The sequence below is a fragment of the Platichthys flesus genome, chromosome 10, assembly GCF_949316205.1.
Source record: "Platichthys flesus chromosome 10, fPlaFle2.1, whole genome shotgun sequence".
NCBI classification, from domain to species: Eukaryota; Metazoa; Chordata; class Actinopteri; order Pleuronectiformes; family Pleuronectidae; genus Platichthys; species Platichthys flesus.
Genome location: NC_084954.1, coordinates 11,897,515 through 11,918,460, shown reverse-complemented (window position 1 = coordinate 11,918,460; position 20,946 = coordinate 11,897,515). Strand labels below are relative to the sequence as shown.

Below are 20,946 nucleotides of genomic sequence, written 5' to 3'. Positions count from 1 at the left end.
ACATAAACAAACGCAGCATGTAGAACCGTCCATTTAATACAAGACCCTGCAAAGAGACCTGTCAATGCGTAATTTTCCTATTATTATTTTAGCCAAAATAAATTACACAATATCCAATGAAAAAATGTCGACTTTGACATTATGTCCGATGGTGAATGGTTTCTCCTCCTTCCCCTCAGATCTACACCATCATGCCGGTAATTATTGTAATACCTTGGATTAGGGAATATTAAGCGCTATGGTCACATCGCCACTTGCAGCGCCCCGTGACGCACGCCAGATGTTTCAGATGACACCCGCAGACGTCAGTTGGCACAGTGAGGGCACTCGCCGTACCCGCACATAAATGATCCCACATTTGCGGTTTTAACTTTGTTACAGAGAGCAGGCCAACACCACTGACATACAATAATTTAGAATCTAATGGATGGCACTTTACTGATGGTGCGTCTGTGCCACATAGAGGACTGTTTGTTGATCTATTTAACATTTGAACTTCCAGAATAAAATAAAGTAATGTGCCCTGTTGTTGTTAGGCGCGATTTTGTCATTTTCTTATATTGTGCAAGTGTGTGCGTCTGTGTGTGTGTGTGTGTTTGTGCGCGTCTGAGCTCACCTCGTCCGCTCCTGCCCACGAAGCGAAGGTCGTTGAAGCGTGCCACCTGGTTCTTCATCACGGCCGAGGCGTTCCTCAGCTCGGCCGAGTAGTTCTCGTCGTTCCCGGCCATCACGGTGACCAGCGTCCCGTCGGGCACGTCCCCGAGAGCGACGACCTGCGCGCACACACACGGGAGGAGGTGAGAAGTGAACGGTCGCCCCGGGTCACCCAACCAAAATGTACACAACTGCGCGCGTAAAAACCGCATCCGGCTCCCATAATATTAAACATGAATATATCGGTACAGTTTCACCACATTGTCAACAATAAACCGAATTGTGTATATTCCCTGTGAGCTGACAGCCCCCAGGTTGCTGGTTCAGATTTAAATCAAAATGTTACAAACATTGTGTGTGGCATGCGTTTCATGACCTGACCTGTTACTGCTGATTATTTTTCTTTGATCCAAAGACAAGATTTACGCAAAACAAGACTTATTTTGATACAAGCCACAAATCTTATCAAAATAATTTATAGTAGGCTCCATACAAATATAGTAATACGCTAATAAGAGTAGGGTTCATATCAAGCTTCCTCTCAGACATTTTGTAATTTCCCTTTTCTGCTCTGCAATTTCTGAGGTAATATTGACATTCTGGACTTTGCCGTTTGAAGCTAATGAACGCAAATTATGAATATACTTTATGGTAATTTAACGCGAAATAAAACTGAAAGTTGCATCAACTAAAAAGTTAAACTTCCAGTCCCCATGTATAAATTCAATTAAACGACATCTGTAAAATGTATTTTAAATCTTTAAAATCAGCCTCTTTCCTTTGGCTTTTCTCCTGCACTCACTATACAGAAGAAAACACTTTGTGCGTCATTAGAATGGAAATAAAATTAATGATATGTAGAAGTCATGTATCTTGCCTTGAAAGCCACGGGCAGCGTCTTGTTGCACCTCCAGTGAGACGGCAGCACGGAGCAGAGGAAGTTTGGGCTGTCGGTGCGCACCAGCTCGCCGGCGTGGTCCGCCAGGACGTCCACCACGTTCCTGGTGTCCGGTCGTGACCTGAGGGGCCCCGGGGTGGCCATGGCCCCGTTGACGTCTACGATCTTACTGCAGGGGAAGGACGTGGAGGGCGGCGTGAACCGTCTGGTGGTGGGCGGCTCTACGGGAATATGCATCACAACAGCTTGGGTCAGTGCCACCTGACTGGGTTGTTTGAGAAGAGCAGGACACTTTGGGATATTGAAAATATCTTTCTCCAAACGCCGCTGGTCTCAGAGTCCACTGTGTGAGAGCGCAGAGGATGGAGGCGAGTGCGCACGAAGTGTCGGTGAAGAGAGCCTCAGTGTGAGCAGTACATAGGATGTGTCAGCCTGAGGAACATCAGGGTCGCTCGGTCTCTCACTGACTTCAGACAAAATTACGCACAAACAAGAACCGCTAAAAGTCTCAGTGCTCAGTCTGTCTTCGGTCGTATCTGACGTACACTTGATGGACAACCCCAGCCGCGTGTGGACTATATATCAACACCGCAAACTACTGAACTTACTCAGTCAATCGATGCTAATAAAATAATTATTGGCGATCAATGATCTCCTGGCACAGGTCAGATAATCCAGACGTGATGCGAAGACTTGCCTTTCTCGTCTTTAAAGTTTTTTTCCCTGTGAAAGATGATCGCGACTAAAAAAGCGACCGCCCTTCAACCCTCACTAAACTTCACTTTGTAAAATAAAACAGCCAAATAGTTAAAAGTATCTGACTGAAGCACATCTGGGTCCTTTTCGTGCGTAAAAGTTCTCGCAACTTTTATCCTCGCTGGATCTTCCCAGAAAAAATAAAAAAAAGTCTCTTCGGGAGAAAAGGAAGTGTCCCGTGGCTCCAGCTGGATTTCCTTTTTTAAAGTTTAGGTTATCCTTCTTTTTTTAAATCGCAGGGTTGTGGGGCGCGAGAAGGAGCCGTGAGGCTGAACGGAGTGCAGAGTGCTGCGATATTATTTTACCCGAGTCATTTTAGTGTTTAGTGGTTGGGAGTGTGGAGACGAATTCTGCCAATGAGTGTGCAGGGCTGGGCTTTCATCGGACCAATCAGAGCCTCCCGCTGTTCCTTCTGCAACTGTTGTCACACACACGCACACACACGAGCTGTGCTGTTGATACATATCTGTGTCTTTCTATCTACTTGGCTTTTTATATATGATTTATATATAAATAGAGAGAAACATTACACGACTGGGTTTGGTTGGAGGGATGTTTGGTTTAAAAGAACTGCTGAATAATGAATGAAAATAATATCAATTGATTTGACATTGTAGCCAATAATCATTACGCGCTGTTGGGGAGATTAAACGCAACTATAGACGTGTTAGCTTTTAAATGCAATGGCTTTAACACGTTAAAAAATAAATTATAATATTGCTTTAGTTCAGAACAACAACTTTGATGAGAGTTTGACTAGTTTTTCTTACATGAAACTGTCTTTAACTGTGTAATTTCAACATGAATTGCAATTGATCCAAAGCAGGATTTTGACTGCACATGCAGTGCAGTGTGGTTTCACTCCCATTAATTCATTTTGAAAAGCTGTTATACATCTGATGGTTTCACATCTCCACAGGTAAATGCGTTAATGTCATAAAGGGGAGAGAGTATGGGTTTATGAGACAGATTGGTATCGCTTTAATTGGCTGAAGTGGTTAAAATAAGATAATTAAAGCAAACAGGCCAATGTCTTTTTATTTTTTCCACATCAAACGACGCAACGGATTAATAAACTGCGTGTGCCAGAGTCTGAATTCATCAGGAGCCATGAAGTGCTGAGGGTTACGTCAAATGACGGCACACCCTGCACTGCTCCGCCGTGCTGCTTCCTGACACTAGTTGGCGCATTTGCCTTTTCAATCGCTGTCAGCTCCGAGTGTGAGGCAGAAATTTCACCTCTGCACAAAGAGAGAGGAGGAAACTTCCATCTGTGGCTCGAACCCTCCGAATACATTTCTGCTTAAAGTCAATTCAACGACAGTCATGTGAGGGATGCAGCTCTTGTCGCTGAGAGAAATGGAGACGTTCTTTTTTTGCCTGAATCATTATCAAGTTAATTATTATTGGTAAATGAAATTATTTAAAAATTCAAAGACAGTTATTCGTTTATTGACAGCACACTGATGCCGTGTGAAGGACGAGACTTTACATTTTCATATTTAAATTCTACATTTCGAAATGTTATTTATTTATTCCTCTCTTTTACTATAAATGCACGAGTCGTTTTGTGAAACAGTGAAAGTCCTGATAGTGTTTGATTATGACACTTTTTGAAATTATTTAGAAAAAAAAAGGAAATGGAAAGATATAAGTTTATAAACTTATATCACAACACCAAAATAAAACTACATCCGACTCAGTATAATAAATGCAGTATAATAAATGCAAACATGAAATTCACAATAAAAGAAATATTGATCAGGATTCTCGTTCAGGCGCATTTTAAAACGCCTTCAATCAATCAATCGACGTCTCATCCTAATGACAGGACAACGTGTTTCATTTCTTCGTGCGGTGGTTTTTATGCCGTTTAATCGCACGAGGATAAATGCGGTGCTGTTAAGTGGCGCGAGGAGTCATCGGAGTGGCTTCATATTTGAACGTTATGATCCCAGACAGAGAGAGTTTCAGAGGAGAGATTCGGAAGTTGGAAAATGTATAATCACAAATCATAAAAACGGAGAATTCCTATTTTGTGTAAGTGTGAAAATAAGATCTGGATTCTAAATCCTTATTTCACTGTAGCTGTTAGTGTGGGATCCAATTTGGCCTAATAAAATCACACTGTCACTGGTGCTTTGTCAGAATGCTCCACTAATCCTCAGAGAATCATTCACACAAGTAGAAAACAAAATGAAAAAAGTGCCAATAAATATTAGCTCTACAGATCTTTTCTTTTTCTTCTCGTCTTCTTCATTTAAGGCATTAAAATATTCGAAATTAGAGAAATAAAGATGGGATGTGTATGAAATATTTAATTCATGAAAGAAGGCCATCACTATTATCCTGTGGGTTTAGAATCAGATTCATCTAACAATGACATCACAAAAAAGTCGGTGGAATTATTGTTTGGCACAGCATGGAAAAGCTAATCTCAACATGAAAAATGACATGGACATAGGTGGTGACACTACACTCAATGACCCGACCATATATGGACAGAACAATATCACATAGAGCAACATCAGAGCGGATGACAACAGATCTTCCTCCACTACAATCCAAGGAAAAGAAAAAACCTCATGTGAGTCAGTTCTGGGGTTTCTGATTGGAAACTGATGGAAACTCTTAAAAAAATCACAGAACCTTGTTTCACAGTCCAATCACTGTGTTACAGCAGTAGTGACATTTCTTACAATCCTAACTACAAAAAAAGATTGAATTCAAAAATCATGACTGATCAGATCAGCTATCATACGGCCTCTATTTTGGGTAAAGCTCGACTGGGACAATGACAATGCCGGTGATATTTTAGTCGTCCTCCTGCCCTAGTTCATTATTAATATGTGACCACATGCCTCGGCTAGATACCCTGCCCGGCTGTAATGTGCGCTCCGGGCGCCTGTCACATTTAGACCTCTGCATTTCAACATGCAGTTTCTACAGTTTCAGCCGCACAGCCTTTGAGGACAGAGGCCGTCGTGGCCTTGAACGATTTTTAATGATCCGGGGTGGGCTGAGCCTGAAATCAAGACAGAACTCCTGGAGGATATGTGAAACCTGGACCCACCTCAAATAGGCCTCAGCCATACTCCATTGTAATGCCATTCAAGAGTGAAAAGAAAACAGAGCCTTCTGATGTAAATCAAGAAATCACATTGTTGTTCACTGATCGTTGACTACATGAAAAATAAGGACTGAGAGAAACCAGGAAGTCTTACAGCACCACGGTCAAACATAGTGTCATCTGGGACTCTGGTGAGACCTGAATACATGTACAGAACGAGTTCAGAATATAAATCATAAGGTTCCTCAGAGTGCAAAGATCAATCATCTTTGTGCATAAAACCAATCCCCATTAACTTCAGGTTTAATGTGTGAAGAGTCAGATTGTAAAGACTAAAAGGAAGAGTATGATCCCAATGAGCGGAGGGACCAGTGGAAGCCTCTGGGCTCTGTAAACGTATACCTGCCCCTAAGTGCCACCCACACAGCTTTCAGTGCCACTTAAAAGTCACTTTGAAGATGGGCACAGGCTCAGATACGTGGAGATCCCTTCTTTTCTATTTTTTTGCTGAATATGATCTATTAGCCTGTGTAAACTCCCAGGCTATTTTCAGCCGCGCACACATAAGCCATCGGATGGGTAGCTATTCATTTGGAAATGGGGGCTCCATGGGGGCAATTAGAAATAGTTTGAGGTTCGGCGATGACATAAGACAAAGATTTCTATCTTTAGAGGAGCTGTGGCGGTCACACATTTCTGTACATTCACAAATTACAGGGCGAACGCTGGCCCTCAATCCGCCGAATGCATTCCTTCCGAAAAGTGTCTGCTCGGATTTCAGCCGGGGGTTTTCTGCTCAGTGGAAATATGAGTGTTCTGAATGGACGACTTCTATGAAATGGAGTTTTATTCCTCTCGGATTAAATTAGCTCTACTTTGGGGCTTGGGGTATTTTTTTGTATGAATGATGAATTCTGCGGTGGCTGTGGAACGCCAGGCTTGTTTACCGTTCCCTCCCTCTTTTTTGAACCATAGCTCCCTATGAAATGGACTTTTTCTGCTTGATATGACAAGAGTGTCTGTGATTAGACTTTCAAGCATGATGTAAGTCACCAAAACCATTTGTGCCAGTCCCCTCAAAGCCAAATCATATTCTAGCGTCTAGCGAGTGTTTATATACACAAGTATATGGAGAAACTTTTTAAACAACAGTGAGTGGGTACAGACTGTTTGGGTTTCGGGCTCTCGCTGCTCTGATGGCTGATTCCCTCTCAAATTTTGATTACATAATGTGTCAGCACATCACAATCGGTGGTCAGTTTTGTCCATTTTGATGTTCAGACAAGAAAATAGGAAACACATTGAACAGTTTTGATCACATCAATTCTTGTGTTATGTTTCTGTCCACCAAGACTGTCTGTGTTAGTTTTAATGATCTCTGGAATTCATTTGTGCAATCAAGCTTTTTGTTTTAGCTCCTTCTGATCCTTACCAAACTGTATTTCAATTTCCGTACTTCTATAGTTTGCCCTTTATAATGCTTGCTAATGTATCCAGTGGTCAGGTCCTAATCTCAGATCCTTGAAGGCAATTAGAGTATGTACTAAAGTGATTAGGAGGATGGTGACACCTCCAAACCCAACAGCTAATTACTATGTGAGCACTATGAGTTGAAATGCAGCAGTCACCATGCTGAGGAGACAATGAGAGCATTCATTTCATGCATCTTTAATACTCTGCTTACATTTATAAAAGGTGCAGAGCGGAGCCAGGGGCTTATTAAAGCCCTACGAATCAATTGAACAGCATAATGGCTGCTGGGGGACGACTCTATGTTTTTATTTCTGTCTGCTGAATGTAAATGGGCTTCTTAAAGGCTGCATTCATTTTTCAGGCACGTATTTGTCTATCAGACACTTCATTTCATACTGAACACATTATGGGAGTGGGTTTGGTAATGGTGCCACTATGTTTCCCAATCTACTGAAAGCACTTTGCTTGAGTATTCCCTTTATATGATACTTTACACTTAAAGCCAGGGTTGGTAATCCTGGAAAAGCGAGTAAGGCCAGGCTCCACTTTGAAAACACGCCTCTGATGCTTCTTGTACCCTCCCATCGGCCCTCTAATAAAGAGGTCGCCTAAAAAACACAAACTAAAGCCCCTTTTCCACTTGTCCAAAAACCTACTGACATCTGGCTTTTGTCTGTAAAGAGAATGGATTATATCGTCAATCTCTCCCGTGATAAATTAATCTGCTGTAGAAGAAGTTTTTTCTCGGCTCTTGCTCCGCTCAGCAACAATGGAATCCTGACACCCAGGTGAATGCGCTAATTTGGCAAGACAGCGGACAGAGACAGTTGTTGGTGCGTTTGTGATTAACATGACACACAGCGAAAAAAACAGGCAAGCTCCTCTACTGGAAATTTGAAACGAGTTTTGTGGCTCTTTTGAGCAAATATTGTATTCTCTACAACGTTTTGTTTGACAACTATTACAACTAGTTATTTTCCAGCTGTTACATTTAGAAAATACATGTGATAAAACTAAAATATAATTTATCAGATGGTTTTATGCCGATAACCACTCAAGGTCAAAATAATTTAAACGAGCCAATATTTTAAGCACAGATCATTACAGAATAGTTGAAAACAATGAAGACAGAAGCAAAATGCAGCTTTTCCTTTTCCCTTCTTCTTAGGCCTTTTATTTATCTCATAATCCACAGATTTATCTCGTGACCCTGTGGAGGGTGACAGATCACCAGGTTGGGGACCACTTGACTAAACTCGCTGTAACACAGTTAGAACTGGTTCCAAATCAAAAAGCCACAGCTGATACAACTTGGGCATCGATGTATTGGTAGTGACAATGTAATGATAACATGTGGTTGATTTGTGTTTGTTAGTGACACGAGCAATCTCTCCCCTAAAAGACTATATTACACATTTTTTTCAAAATTCATAAAAATGTCACTGCTTCCTGCAACAATTTTAGCAAATGTTTGCAAACAATGTGTCAATATGTTGCTGAATAGTAAATTCATATGCTTTCTTTTTTATTCTAATGTTTCAAAAGAGACATATTTTTCCTAAAGGTGCTGTGAGAAAGTATTTTGTTAGCACAGTCCATATAGACATATTATAGGAATAGAGATTTCTTACAAACTTATACATTTTTAAACACAAAGATGCACACCCATATACAAATAAAAAATTAGAAGGAAGACGCCAAATATCTCCTGAGGTAGCCTGGGGATTATTATTGCTGTGTAACTTTGCTGTTATCTTTAACCTTCCTCTTTTTGTCTAGTTACACAACATTTCATATTTTTTTTATCCTGTTCATTTGCCTGTTGTGCATTTAGAAATTTACTTTAAATGTATTTAGCTGACAGTAACCTTGTGCTTATGTGTACAATTTGAACAGCAGGGCTTTTTATTCTAATGGGGTATTTTTACACAGTGGCATTTGTACTTTTACTCAAGAGAAGGATCTTAACATTGCTGCAGGGGGGGGGGGGGGTTGCAGCACATCAGATTGGCTGTGTGAGCACAATGCAACCAAACATACCTGAGTTTTTGTTACCTAGAACAATCCTGACTCACTTCTGTCTAGTTAACCATGACCCCAAAGGTCGGGAAAGTCACAGTCGAGACCCTGCGATGGTTTCACTGTGATTGGGGCATGAATGTGGTCGGGGCCCCCTCCCTGTCCCTCCGGTGGCAGCCCAATGGTAAACACCACACCCGAGGCAGGCAGGCAGGGAGGGTGGGGGGGAAGTCGCCGTAAACCCCAGTGTCACGGTTGCTCCGCCCTCACATCATCCGTCGGGTACACTTACCCAACGATGACAGTCAGCAGCCTGTGATGTGGTTCGTGGGCCTGTTTATTCTTTGGAAACCCACTAAAAGTAGCGTTGGATGGTAAGCTCACCAAAAGGAACCCAGTGCTATTATAGGAGCACTTTGGGTTGAGTTTTGATCTGGTGGGATTGTAAATAGGGCCCTGCCTTGCTGCGGAGCACCACGGTCCGGGTCATATTGTTTAGTGTGACCTGAAGGAAGCTGCTTGATACTCGGGCTGATTTGTAACCTGGTACCAAACGTCAAGTCAGAAGTTGAAATGACTTGTGGAGTTCAGGCTCATGAGGACGTCAGTGTATGTTTTTCATAACGTTGACGATGATGGACAAAGGGCCACAGAATGTGCCCTGTTCCACTTTTCTTCGTTTCACTGAAGGAAAGATTGTATTTTTTTTCCAGGGTCTTTATTTACCCCTGAAAGTCAGTATAACTTTTAAATCTAAATGAGTCCCATAAATACGTCAACTGCCCAATTTTTTTCAGTTGTGGTTTTTAGTGTGAGCTATAATCATTTCTCATCTTTCTTTGTCTCTGACTGTCTATTTGTGTGTAACGACACACACACACACACACACACTCACAGATCCACGTACACACAAATGCACAGTGTTTCTCTTTTTCTGGCGAGTGCTTCTGATGCAAGGACGGCAATCTGTAATCTGTAGTAATTGCATGTTGCAGAAAAACATTTTTCCGCTGTGGTAATCGCTGCAATATGTGCAGTTGCATTGCCAAAGTGACAGCACCCCCACCCCCTACAGACACACACACACACACACACACACACACACACACACACACACACACACACAAAGACGGCCTCCTGACTCACTCTGACTTTTCCAGATTTTGAAGACTGCTCCTCAGGGACAAAGAGAAACTTGTGAATTGTGACAAACCTTACGACCTCTAAGCAGTGCACACTTTCACTCACACACCTGTGCCGCTGTCACGCTGCATTCACACTGGGCAAAAAAATGTACAGTTCCTGCCAGTGACAGTTTAACTGCCACGCAGCCCCGGAGCCAGAGCCCTGCCAAAGCGCAGCTGCCACACACAGATCAGGAGGCGAATCTCTCACAGGAGCCACATCAGTTCACTCTCCGTGCTTCTTCTGAACGGATATCACATATTGCAAACAGGTGAAGAAATTACCCTGAGCGTGTCTAATTCTCTAATAATGTTCTCTAAAAATTCTCTCAGTGTAATGAGATCTGTGGAGGTCGAATGCACAAGAGATGTCGGTGGAGTGTAGTGACAGTCTGTGGCTGAACCATTGATGCATATTTATTAAACCAACGACGATTATTTCATCCCTCTGACCCCAGTGTTGACTCAACTCTGCTGGACTGTGGCGCGGGTTTGTGAGGTCATCACCACCGGTGCGACCGAGGGCAACCGATGAAGAAACACATGTTTTACCAGGTCTCTCTCACTCTCACTGGTCCACTCTCTCTGTCACTGCAGCTCAGCAGTGCCGCACATTTATGATATCATTACCCACTGCGTCATCACCCCGGTGCTCAACAGAGCCCCAAAAGCATGTCAGCGTCAGTCAGGGGCGGTCTTACGTTACACTCGACAACGTGTAACCACACGCACCTAGAATAAGGACAAGTAATGCTCCGAGACATTTATAGATACACAGCACAGACACCAAGATTGCAACCAGACTGTGTGTGTCCAAACCTTTTCCTCTCTGGGCTGCTACTCTGACTGCTGAAGCCATCCAACCTCCCAGCAGTTGAACTTCCCTGTGTCTCTAATGGAGTCTCTCTGTCAGATCAAACAGCTCCCACTGACGAGGAGGGGAGACAGATCGCAGCGCTGGAAGCCGTTCAGTCTGACAGCCCGAACACATTTGACTGGCAACGCAGTCTGTGTGTACTCTGCCATCGCTAGAGATCCCACACAAATATAGTAGCGCCACCAGAGAGGGGAAGAGTGGGTGAGGAGCGGGGAGGGGGGGGGGGTGAGGGAGCCCGTCGGCTTTAGAAAAGAAGTTGTGAGGCGTCCCTCTCCCACAAAAGCAAAGCCCCACAGTCAGTCTTTTCTCAAAATGAAATCGCATGTGAGCCGAATATTAGGAAGTGCGCATGGCTTCCAGCAACCACCAAGCCATTATAGCAGAGCCTGTAAACCACATTTTCACCAGCAGACAATGCTCCTTTGTGCTTGTTGTGTGGCTGTCCCCTCTCGCTGGGACCCCGAAGAGAACCCCCGCACGTCTCAAAACCATGGAGAGCCCAGTGACGATGCGAGGATGAGTGATGCAGAGGAAGTGTCAGTTTTTTATTTTTTTTATCTCTGGTTAATTAGTGGCAGTCGTGTCAGGAGGGCCGAGCAGGACAGTCTGCCCTCATTTAGCCCCATGGCGTGCGGCAGCTTTGATGTGGCTGCATAGGGAATGCTGTTGTTCATTCCTCCCTGCAACAAAAGCCACATGTTTTTATTTTTTGAGACGAGGTTCCTGTTACTGCGAAAGAACACGGTGAGGTATGTATGAAATGAATGACATGAACGTAACCAACAAAACACAAGTCAGTGAGGACGCTGCCAAGAGGGCACCGGGCCAGATGTATTGTTCTCAGCTGCATTATGGATTCATGTTCAAATTTCTATATGTTTGTGTCTGCATGATGCTACGGCACATTCAAGCATGGCCTAAAATTAACACACACGTATGCTCACACACACACACACGTACACTTTCCGACTTTTAAACTATTGTCATAATTTCTTGTCCCTTTCAACTTCTTTCATAACTATTAAGGGACTCTTCCAACAGGGGTCATTCCAGGTTCTGTCACACTCGTTCAAGTGCAAATGGACTTCAAAGAGCCCCCAAATAATATAATTTGCATTTCTTTCCCTCTTCAGAGGGGTTCGGCCTCCCGAGCACCATCTGACTCACCGCTAAATCCGACCAGATTCGAGCAGGAACCCGGTGCTGGTTTCCTGACAAGCGTCCGTGCCACTTTCCTCCACAGACGTGAAACAACTCTTGGAAAGTCCGCCGCCGGCCCTCGGGCCTTTTCACTGAAAGGAATCATGGGTGTGGCGACTCTCGGCCCCGTGAGCCAAGGAGCTCTGGAGACCACTTAGACACATAACATTGTCATCTCTCATACATCAAAATGTTTTGCTCAATAAGTGCAATCATTCCAATTGATTTCAAATGAAATCAAAAGAGAATTAATCATCTCCAAATGTCACCGAGCCTCTCCGCAGCAGCACAGAGTCACTGTGTTTCTGTGATGTCTTTGGGCTCAGGTCCCAGCTCTGGATTAACCAAACCTAATTGGAGGCTAAAACTTATTTTCAATGGAGTCCCTCCATTCAAAATCAGTGCTTGAGTCAAGGACTTGGCTTAATTGGAGTCCGGGAAACCACCCGCGTGTCCGAAAGTGCCTGAATGTTTCCTCTCATCATCTCCAGCGCTAATCAGCAGTGGCGTTGCCCATGTATACAGTTAGCACCCGGGGGCCACGTGGAGCTCGCATAGTGAGGCAGGACTTTTCCCTCCTCGACACAAGCCCGAGGCGTCCGGGCTGTGCTGTAACTGCACACTAATCCCCAAGATTGCTGTGTTTAGGCGCGGCACGTCGCTGCTCCACGTCAAGGCGGCTGCGGCTAACAACGAGCTAATGACACCACGATGACAAGGGTGTGTTTGTAAACCCAATCAGAAGCCTGGAGTCTGGCTGCCTGGCGATGAGGTTAATCAAACTGGGCTCGGACTGAATGACTGGCTTGCTGTCTGCTTCTTATGTCATCACGCCGATTAAAGGGGTAAGGTCCTGCTAAGGCACTTTGGACACAAGTGTATCTGTGCCAGGTTGGCAGTGTTGGCACAGCTAGCTGTCCTCGTAAAACGTGACTGGAGGGAACTCCCAGGTTAATTAAGGTCGAACTAGATTTCTTTAACGTGACAGAATGTTTAATGATCCTCTTTAGTTCTTGTTGCCCTCCTGCCTACAAATACATGTATTATGAGTTAAAGGTCCCATTTAGCTTCTTAGTGCGATAACTCTCCCTTGTCACGCAAAGAGCCTTCCTTGGTCAGACAGTGAATTCAACAACGTAGTATCTCACTGGACAGAACCTCAGCTCAGTCAATATGAGGGTATCCACAGTACACAGAAGTCGGTTCAATATTTTTTCAAGCACCAGATACAAATGTTGTACTTTATACAGATCTAAAAAGCAGGCATTGATATTTTCTCAGGGAAGTTCGCTGCTGTTCAGTCACCGTGTGGATCATTCTGCTGGGCTTAGGCATCCGGAGACCATATGTTAGTCCTGACCGGCTATTACGGTGAGGTCAGACAGCATTTAGAGGGGAGAAACGTCAAGGTCATCATGTTGACATGCACTGCTCCTCTCTGACTCAGCATGGGGAGACACTCACACGGCGGATTCGTGTGTGTGTGTGTGTGTGTATGAGTGAGTGTGTGTATACCATAAAGCTGTGCCGTGCGTTTGCGCTCGTGACGGCAGCATCTGCAACCCTGAGAACGGTACTCGAGGCAGACAGAGTGACCTCACAGCAGACAGACTGCGGAGGAGAGGTGGAAGGGACACTTCTGCTGCACAGCTGAGGGGGAATCCCTGGCATTATGTTTCCTACTGAGCCAATACAGAAGTGAGCCGCTGTGGAGAGAACTCATTAAAGTTTACATCAGGGCAAAGCCTGGTGCGCTACAGGGTTGATAGATCAATTTAATTTAATAGAAATATATGTTTTATTACCTCCTACCAGGGAGGTTAAGTTTTCACCCCAGGACATTCGTTTGTTGGTTGAATAAAAACAATAAAAATCTGTCGCCTTCTTTGATTCCCATAATTTAACCAGTTCATAGATATTAGCAATCTTCAAATGTCCGATTTTTTTCCTTTAGTTCTCTGCATTATCGCTTGAGAAATTCACAAACATTGAAACAGGCTCTATCTTGTTGCAAGAGAGCACATTTCTCAGACAATGACAAAACTCCTCATTCACTTTTCTTTTAGTCAAAACATTAGTGATGATGACGTGGAGCTCTCACTGCAGTGCTGAGCAGAAAAGCACAATTAGTTGGCCCATTACAGCCAGTTATTGGTGCCCCCCCATGAATAGTCTAAAGAGAAAACTAAAAATTTCTTTTTTTTAAAACGCTGCCTCCACAAAAATCAATTCCCTGTGGTTAAAGTTGTGTTTGAGGGGAGGAAAGAAGCAACCCGAAAACATGTTTTATTGTAGCAACAACAATTAACTGTATGTAAACAAGTTGAGAAGGGAAACAAATCTGGGAAAATAGAGGAAAATAGAGAATAAAAAAACATTTCATAGCCTAAAGCCTCTCTCATCCTATCATTATCTGCATTTTTTCCTCCACCGTAATTACGTTTTTTTCTTTATTGCTTATGGGAAAAGGGGGCAGACTATAAGGATGTTTTGAGCGTGATTAAAGTTGCTCATAATGAAGTGAAGATTCAGTCTGGAGGACGGATTCTTTTTTCTGTCTGTGAAAAACATTCCTTCTAGGGCTTTGATGGTGACAGAACGAGTTCCTCTGGGCCTTAGATCTTCGCTAAACTTTCACACATGATAATATAAAACCCACCATTCCTCATGCGTTCCATCTCATGTGTTTAAAAAGAGAGAAAAGTATGAAGAAGAAGAGATTTTGCCTGCTGATATGTTTCTGGACATGTGGGATCTCCATAAGTTTGAGTCAGTTTTATGTGCTGCACGGCCAGACCCATGCCCGCCCATTAAAGTAATTTGTGGTTTAGAAATGCAACTGTAATGTTAAAAACAAAAGTGCAAGGCAGAGCGATGGACGATGTGCTTAGTCACAGGCGTTCTTTTTTTGTTGTTGTGCTTTTTACCTCCCCTCTCTTGCTACGACAGAAAGGATGTTGTTAAGGACATCAGTTTAACGATACAGGGAGGGGTCTCAACAACAAGTCGTCTTCATCTGAGTCAATGTCAGGTCACACTCACTGAAAGCAACCGAGATGAAGTCAAACTTTTATTTCTGCAAATCCCATTTACGGCTTAAACTGCAAGCAAACTCCAATTTTTAGTGTTTTTGCTGCATCAATGTAGCGTAATAATACATAGATTAGCTCCCAATAATACTTGTGTGTGTTTTTCTTTCTAGCATCCCAGCCTCACCATGTAATAAGCTGTGGGGCCGGACTGTGGTTTAGGGCGTAGGCTTAAAACAAAATTAAGAAACAGAAAATTGCGAGGCAGGCTTTTCCTTCATTTAATGGTCCGTCATGCAGGATGCATGAGATCATGTAGAGGCTAATAACAGTGATGTGGATTTAATCATTTTAAAGTAAGGCCTTATATGAAAAATTATCAGCTCGTATGTGAAGCAAATGAACGGTCCAGAAGTGAGTCATAGAGCCTCATCCGGTATGAGCATTACTTTATTTCAAAGTAAAAAAAGAATTTTATATTGTGATCATTTCCACCTCATTATCCAATTACATTTTCACCGTCTGCCTTTTTTACTGCCAACGTCTTGTTTTTGATTTCTTCTTCATGTCAGATGGTGCCGGTTAGAGAAGCTGGTCTAGACATAATGAATTCCTTTCACATCATATCTGGACATTTGTGTTTCTCATCCCAATTACTTTTTGACCACCAGCAGTTTATAATCATGAAAGACTATAGTATTGTAGTAATGTTCACGTGGGGATGACCTCAGCGAATGTGTTCAGCACGCATCCAATGAGCTCACTGCTCTCACAGCTGTTGTGCACAATCATATCACGGAGTCTAACATGAAGTCTAACTCAGGATGAACCTTACCAGACGGGTATATTCTCTCCTGCCCGCTTGGCTTGACCCTCCCCCAGCCACCGATCCCACTTCACATGCTCCAGACTGGATGCTGCTGCTTCAGAGCCGACGCATCTCCAGTTTACTTTCACAAAAAACCCTCCAGGAACGTTTGTTGATACAAGCTGCTCAGCCTTTCAGAACACGTTTTCCTTTCCCCCCTCTTCGACAGAGAAAACTTTACGGCATAAATCCATATTATCAGATCGGCTGAAAAGAATATGGCCATTGTGGTTGCTTGCCGACCACCAGAAAATTGTATTTACTACTACACTTAGCGCGACTTTAACCTTGACCAACGCAGTGCAGAGCACGGTGGTTTGAACCCCGAAAAGTGTGCATGGGCGAATGCAGGTTTAGGATTAGTCAACCACATAATCAGCATGCCCCTTTGCATGCTTTACCTGGAAGCTGTTTCGCTGGCAACCCCTGAAAGTGTGCCCCATAAAGTCGTGTTGACAGACGGTGAAAACGGCGAGACGGACCAAAAAGTAAATAAGTACCTCCCAAAAACGTTTACATCCCTAATCAACTCCAGAGCTCTCCCTCTATCCAATATGCCCTCAGAGTTTTATAAATAGATATTATACTCAACTAAATTGGAGACAGGATTTCACCGCTCCGTGGCTGTCATACGTTTTCTATTATTTGCTTTCACTTTAGAATATTGGAACTCTTGATATCTGGTTACAGATTTCCAGCCCGCTCAGCCACTTCTTCATGTTTTGGCGTCACTGTGGGGCCTCACACTGAGCAGGATTTTGAATGAGCTCCAATCAAGCATGTTAATTTAAGAGAGGAGGAAAAAAATCTTTGCCATATGACTTTGTTATTAATAAATTCACCAGAGGCCAGCCATGTGTTCTATTAAATTTATAGTCTTTTTCTTTTTTCAGCTACCGTATAGTGCCTGTTTTATTTGTCAGTGGTATCGAGCTTGAGGTTCATCTTGAGTTTTATCCCCTGTGAATGATTCATTTTAGCACTGCATTCATTTAAAGTCTCTTTTTTCCCCCTCACAGCATGCATGTGTCTCTCTGGGCTTTTTTCCCCCTCCCCAACACTTGTAGAACAAACCAGACCACCTCCCAAAATCCTCCAAAATAACCTCGCTACAACTGTGGTGCAGAGGCATGGCGCTAACTCACACACAAGCCCTCACTTCCATTCATGCAGTGCAATAAGCCAAACATATAAAACCATTCCCACCCTAATAAAGTGGGGCCTTTCTCTCTGCCACAAAGGGAGCTGGCTCCCAAGAGCGTAGCACTCTGAAAAAAAATACTGACCCCCATGTAAAACAGCAACACACTGGAGGGAGAGTCGAGGATATGACCCACCGAACAGCCTCAATAAAGCAGGTACCCCACCTGACGCCAACACTGCCAATATTACAGGAATGGAAAACTCAGTGAACTTCAAACTGTTTTTAACTTGCTACCCTTTCAGTTTTTTTTATAAGCGCTTCACAAATGGTGCTCTCTGAATAAATAGTGGCGCTTCTGTGTGAGGGTTAACAGGTGTAGCCTCATTGTGGTTATTATCAGCGAGGTGCAGCAGCACTGCTAGTCTGCATCAGATAAACGCCTCATCGATGGAAAACTCTCCGTCTCCATCTCTCTGCTTTTTCTCGTCCTGAGGTAGTCGCCATGACGAAGACCTTCGCTCTGTCTGTCTACTCTCTTTGTGACTTGCTGTGCATGTGTCATATGTTTTACGTGTGTGTGTGTGTGTGTGTATGTGTGTGTGTGTGTGTATGTGTGTATGTGTGTGTTTCTGAGGTTTCTGAGGTGAGGCGTCCTCTCGCTTCTCACGCGAAGTGCATCTGATGTTGCACATCACATGCTTACATGTGTTCTCAGTCTGCACAGTGAGATAGGCAGACATGTATACGAGTTATAAAGTAACACCTACACACTACATAAACTATACAAGTTTTTGCTAAAAATACATAGTGCTGTTTTTTGCCCCATTTTATCCTGCATCTCAAATGCTTGGACAAGAAAAGATATTAAAGATTAAAAACTTTTTTTTTTTTTTCAATTTAGAAAATGTTATGAGTGTACTTTCTTTGTGTCACGTCTCAGACAACTGAGGTTGCAGCAGCATTTCCTGACCTATGAGGAGAGGATAACATTATTTCCATAAGCTGCATGTCACACAGCATTTAAGTCAGTGATCGGGAAGCCAGACATTTAACAGTCTCCTTGATTTTCTCTAGCCGTTCCTCTTAATTTCAGTTTGATTTGAGTTTTTTTTCTAAAGAGACCTTCGGCCAAAAAGCGTTTCCTGTGTAACGTAAGTTGTTAAACGAACCGCCGTGGTATTTTGCTTACATGAGGTAGTCCCAATTTAAAATGCTTTCGGATTGAACCGGATTTAATGACTTGTTGGCCTTTGTTCTCTCAAAGTTAACTTTCAGTCTCCTGACAGAATGAATTGTAAAAGGATATTACATTTTCACTAATGATTTCCAATGGACGACTACTGCTTTAAATGCTTGTCTCCTTTTTTTATGCTCCCCTTTTGACCTACTGTCTCACATAGTGCCTCACTGCTGGGCTCAGAGTCAAGATCAGGCACCCCAGAAATCACATAACGTTAGAGGTTAGAGTCTCAAAAGCATAATGGATGGCATGCATGAAACCTGAGGTCGCTGACACTCTGATCTGTAAACATCGAGGAGATAAAGGGATGTAGATCCAGTGGTTGTGGAGAAGAAGAAAGAAGGGGCGAGGGGGCGGGGGGGCTCAGTCTTGTCAGAAGGAAAATATAAATGCCTGGGTGTCTGTAGAAGCTGTGAGAACACTGGAACATCATCCGCTGTCACTGCGGTTCCACAGGGGATATCAGAGGACTGTTCTCATGTGAGACGCAGATGTACTGAGCATGTTTGTGTGCGACTGTGTGTGTGTGCGTGTTCGTGTTTTACTGTGCGTGTGTGTGTGTGTGTGTGTGTGTCTGTGTGTGTGTGTGTGTGTGTCTGTGTGTGTGTGTGTGTGTGTGTGTGTGTGTGTGTGTGTGTGTGTGTGTGTGTGTGAGAGAGAAAGAGGCTCCAGAGATTTTAAGATATCCTCTGCAAACAATTAGGAGCTGGTAGTGCTTCTCCTGTGGCTGTCTCTAATTAACACGGCAACGAGGCCTTAATTGGGAAGCAGATTTAGTTTTCCTTTTTTTCTTCTCTTTCTGCCTTATGGTGGCTGTCTCAGCGGTTAGTTGTGCGAGGAACAGTGGGAACAGCTGATTTCCCCCCCGGCTGTCCGATTTAACAAATCCTGTGTCAACACTGACTCCTTCATCTCTGTGTTGTCTTCCTCATCACTTCACAGGGATAAACATAAACATTCAATTTCCAATCAGGTGAAACTTTGCCACCTTCCTCGACCTCCCGTGCTCTCAAGAGCTGTTTGCGAGTAAAAGCCATCTGATTGGAATCACCATGGCAACAAATGGCTTCCTCGTTGAGGCTAACGTTTAGCGTCTCCAAGTATAGTGCACTCACCTCACCACACAGACCAAAAGTACCTCCTGGAAGTAAAGCAGAGTGAAAGACGGACTAATATGTTTTCTTTTTCCTTTTTTTTTTTTTTTTTTTTTTTGCTTTGCTCTTTTATTGTATTGCCGTCTTCCAGTAAAGGGCCCGATCACGTGGAGCCCTGAGCTCGTATTCTCACAGAGAGAGCGCAGAGTTTCACTTGATAATGAATGTCTGTGGTGAGAATCCCATTATGGCGCCGCTCCATCAAGCCTACAGAAAACAACAGGAGTCGAGAGGCAGAGGCCTTTAAGGGCCATATCAGTCAACTGGATGAGGGCTGCTGTGCAAATCAGATCCTCCTTTGTAAACCTCCTTCAGAGAGTGTGTGAGTGTGTGTGTGTGTGTGTGTGTGTGTGTGTGTTTGTGTGTGTGTTGACAGAGAGATAAATGCATTCACACACATCAAGAAGCACCCGGTGATCACACTTGAACACATTTTTTTTGTTTAAAAAAACACATTGTCACTCTGTTATGTCAATTGGACAGAAAGAGGGATGCTGGTGGTGGGAGGGAGGTGGATAAGGGGGGAGAGAGAGAGGGGGGAGGATCTGCACTCACCTCTGAGCAGATTGCTGCTGTAGTTGGAGAAGGAGTCAAAGATGCTGTTGGATGCCATGACAGTCACGCCAGGAAGGGAGCGGAGCCTACGTTTCAGTCGATCACCGCTGGCCTTGCAGGGGCAAAGAAAGGAGGATTGAGAACGAGGGAGTGGGAGCAAAAGGAAGAGAGCACGAGAAGACAAAACTCCTGGAGCTCGGAGCCCGTTTGCAACCAAGAATCTCGGGTTTGTGACCACCGCAGGAATCCCAAGCCACAAGCCTGCAGAGAGAGCAGCAGCGGGAGATGTTTGAGGGAGAAGTGGAGAGGAAAAGGGTCAGAGGGAGAAAGAGAAGAAAAGGCAGAAATGAATAATTTCACAAATGAAGCAACAGGAGAGTTTGTGGCTCCAGGTGTGGAGGTGGACTCACCAGGGCTGGAGATGAGAGGGGGCCCAACCAACGAAGCCTGGGTGGTGGGAGTGGGCCGGCGCGGAGGGCTGGGTTTGTGGTCCTGTGTCACGCCGTGGGGCTGAGGGTCTGAGGTTAGCCAGCTAGCCTGATATCGTGGTCTGTCTCTCTCTTTCCTCTCCTACGATGGTGGCGGCCTGACTGGAACGCCAGCGCTAGTAAAAAAGGCTAAAAGCCACAGTCTTTCTGCATCCTCCTCGCCATCCTCCACACAGAGACATACACACACTCCCCTCCGTGAGTGGTGGAGCCCACGTCACATGTCACGTGAGGTCACCGGGCCTCTCTCCCTCCCTCCCACCCTCTCACCCTCCCTTCCTCTCTTCTCCTATCGTCTTTGCTTCTTCTCTGGTTTCTGTAATTTTTTTTTTTTTTT

At 43.9% G+C, this 20,946-nt stretch overlaps 1 protein-coding gene across 4 annotated transcripts in view; it reads right to left on the bottom strand.

Annotated features, from left to right (window-relative positions):
• The window catches only part of runx3 (RUNX family transcription factor 3), a 48,905-nt gene extending 28,197 nt beyond the window's left edge, over positions 1 to 20,708 (bottom strand). For 2 of the 4 annotated variants that reach the window (XM_062397382.1, XM_062397383.1), the window contains exons 1-4: positions 20,532 to 20,708; positions 20,122 to 20,233; positions 1,532 to 1,773; positions 617 to 773 (exon numbers count right to left, since the gene is read on the bottom strand). In XM_062397382.1, coding sequence (XP_062253366.1) covers positions 617 to 773; positions 1,532 to 1,773; positions 20,122 to 20,179 — 457 coding nt within the window. In that variant the 5' untranslated portion in view covers positions 20,180 to 20,233; positions 20,532 to 20,708. Of the gene's footprint in view, positions 1 to 616; positions 774 to 1,531; positions 1,774 to 20,121; positions 20,321 to 20,531 lie in introns of those variants that run through there. The other 2 variants (XM_062397380.1, XM_062397381.1) reach the window with 2 other exon arrangements.
• Between the last annotated feature and the right edge of the window lie 238 nt (positions 20,709 to 20,946).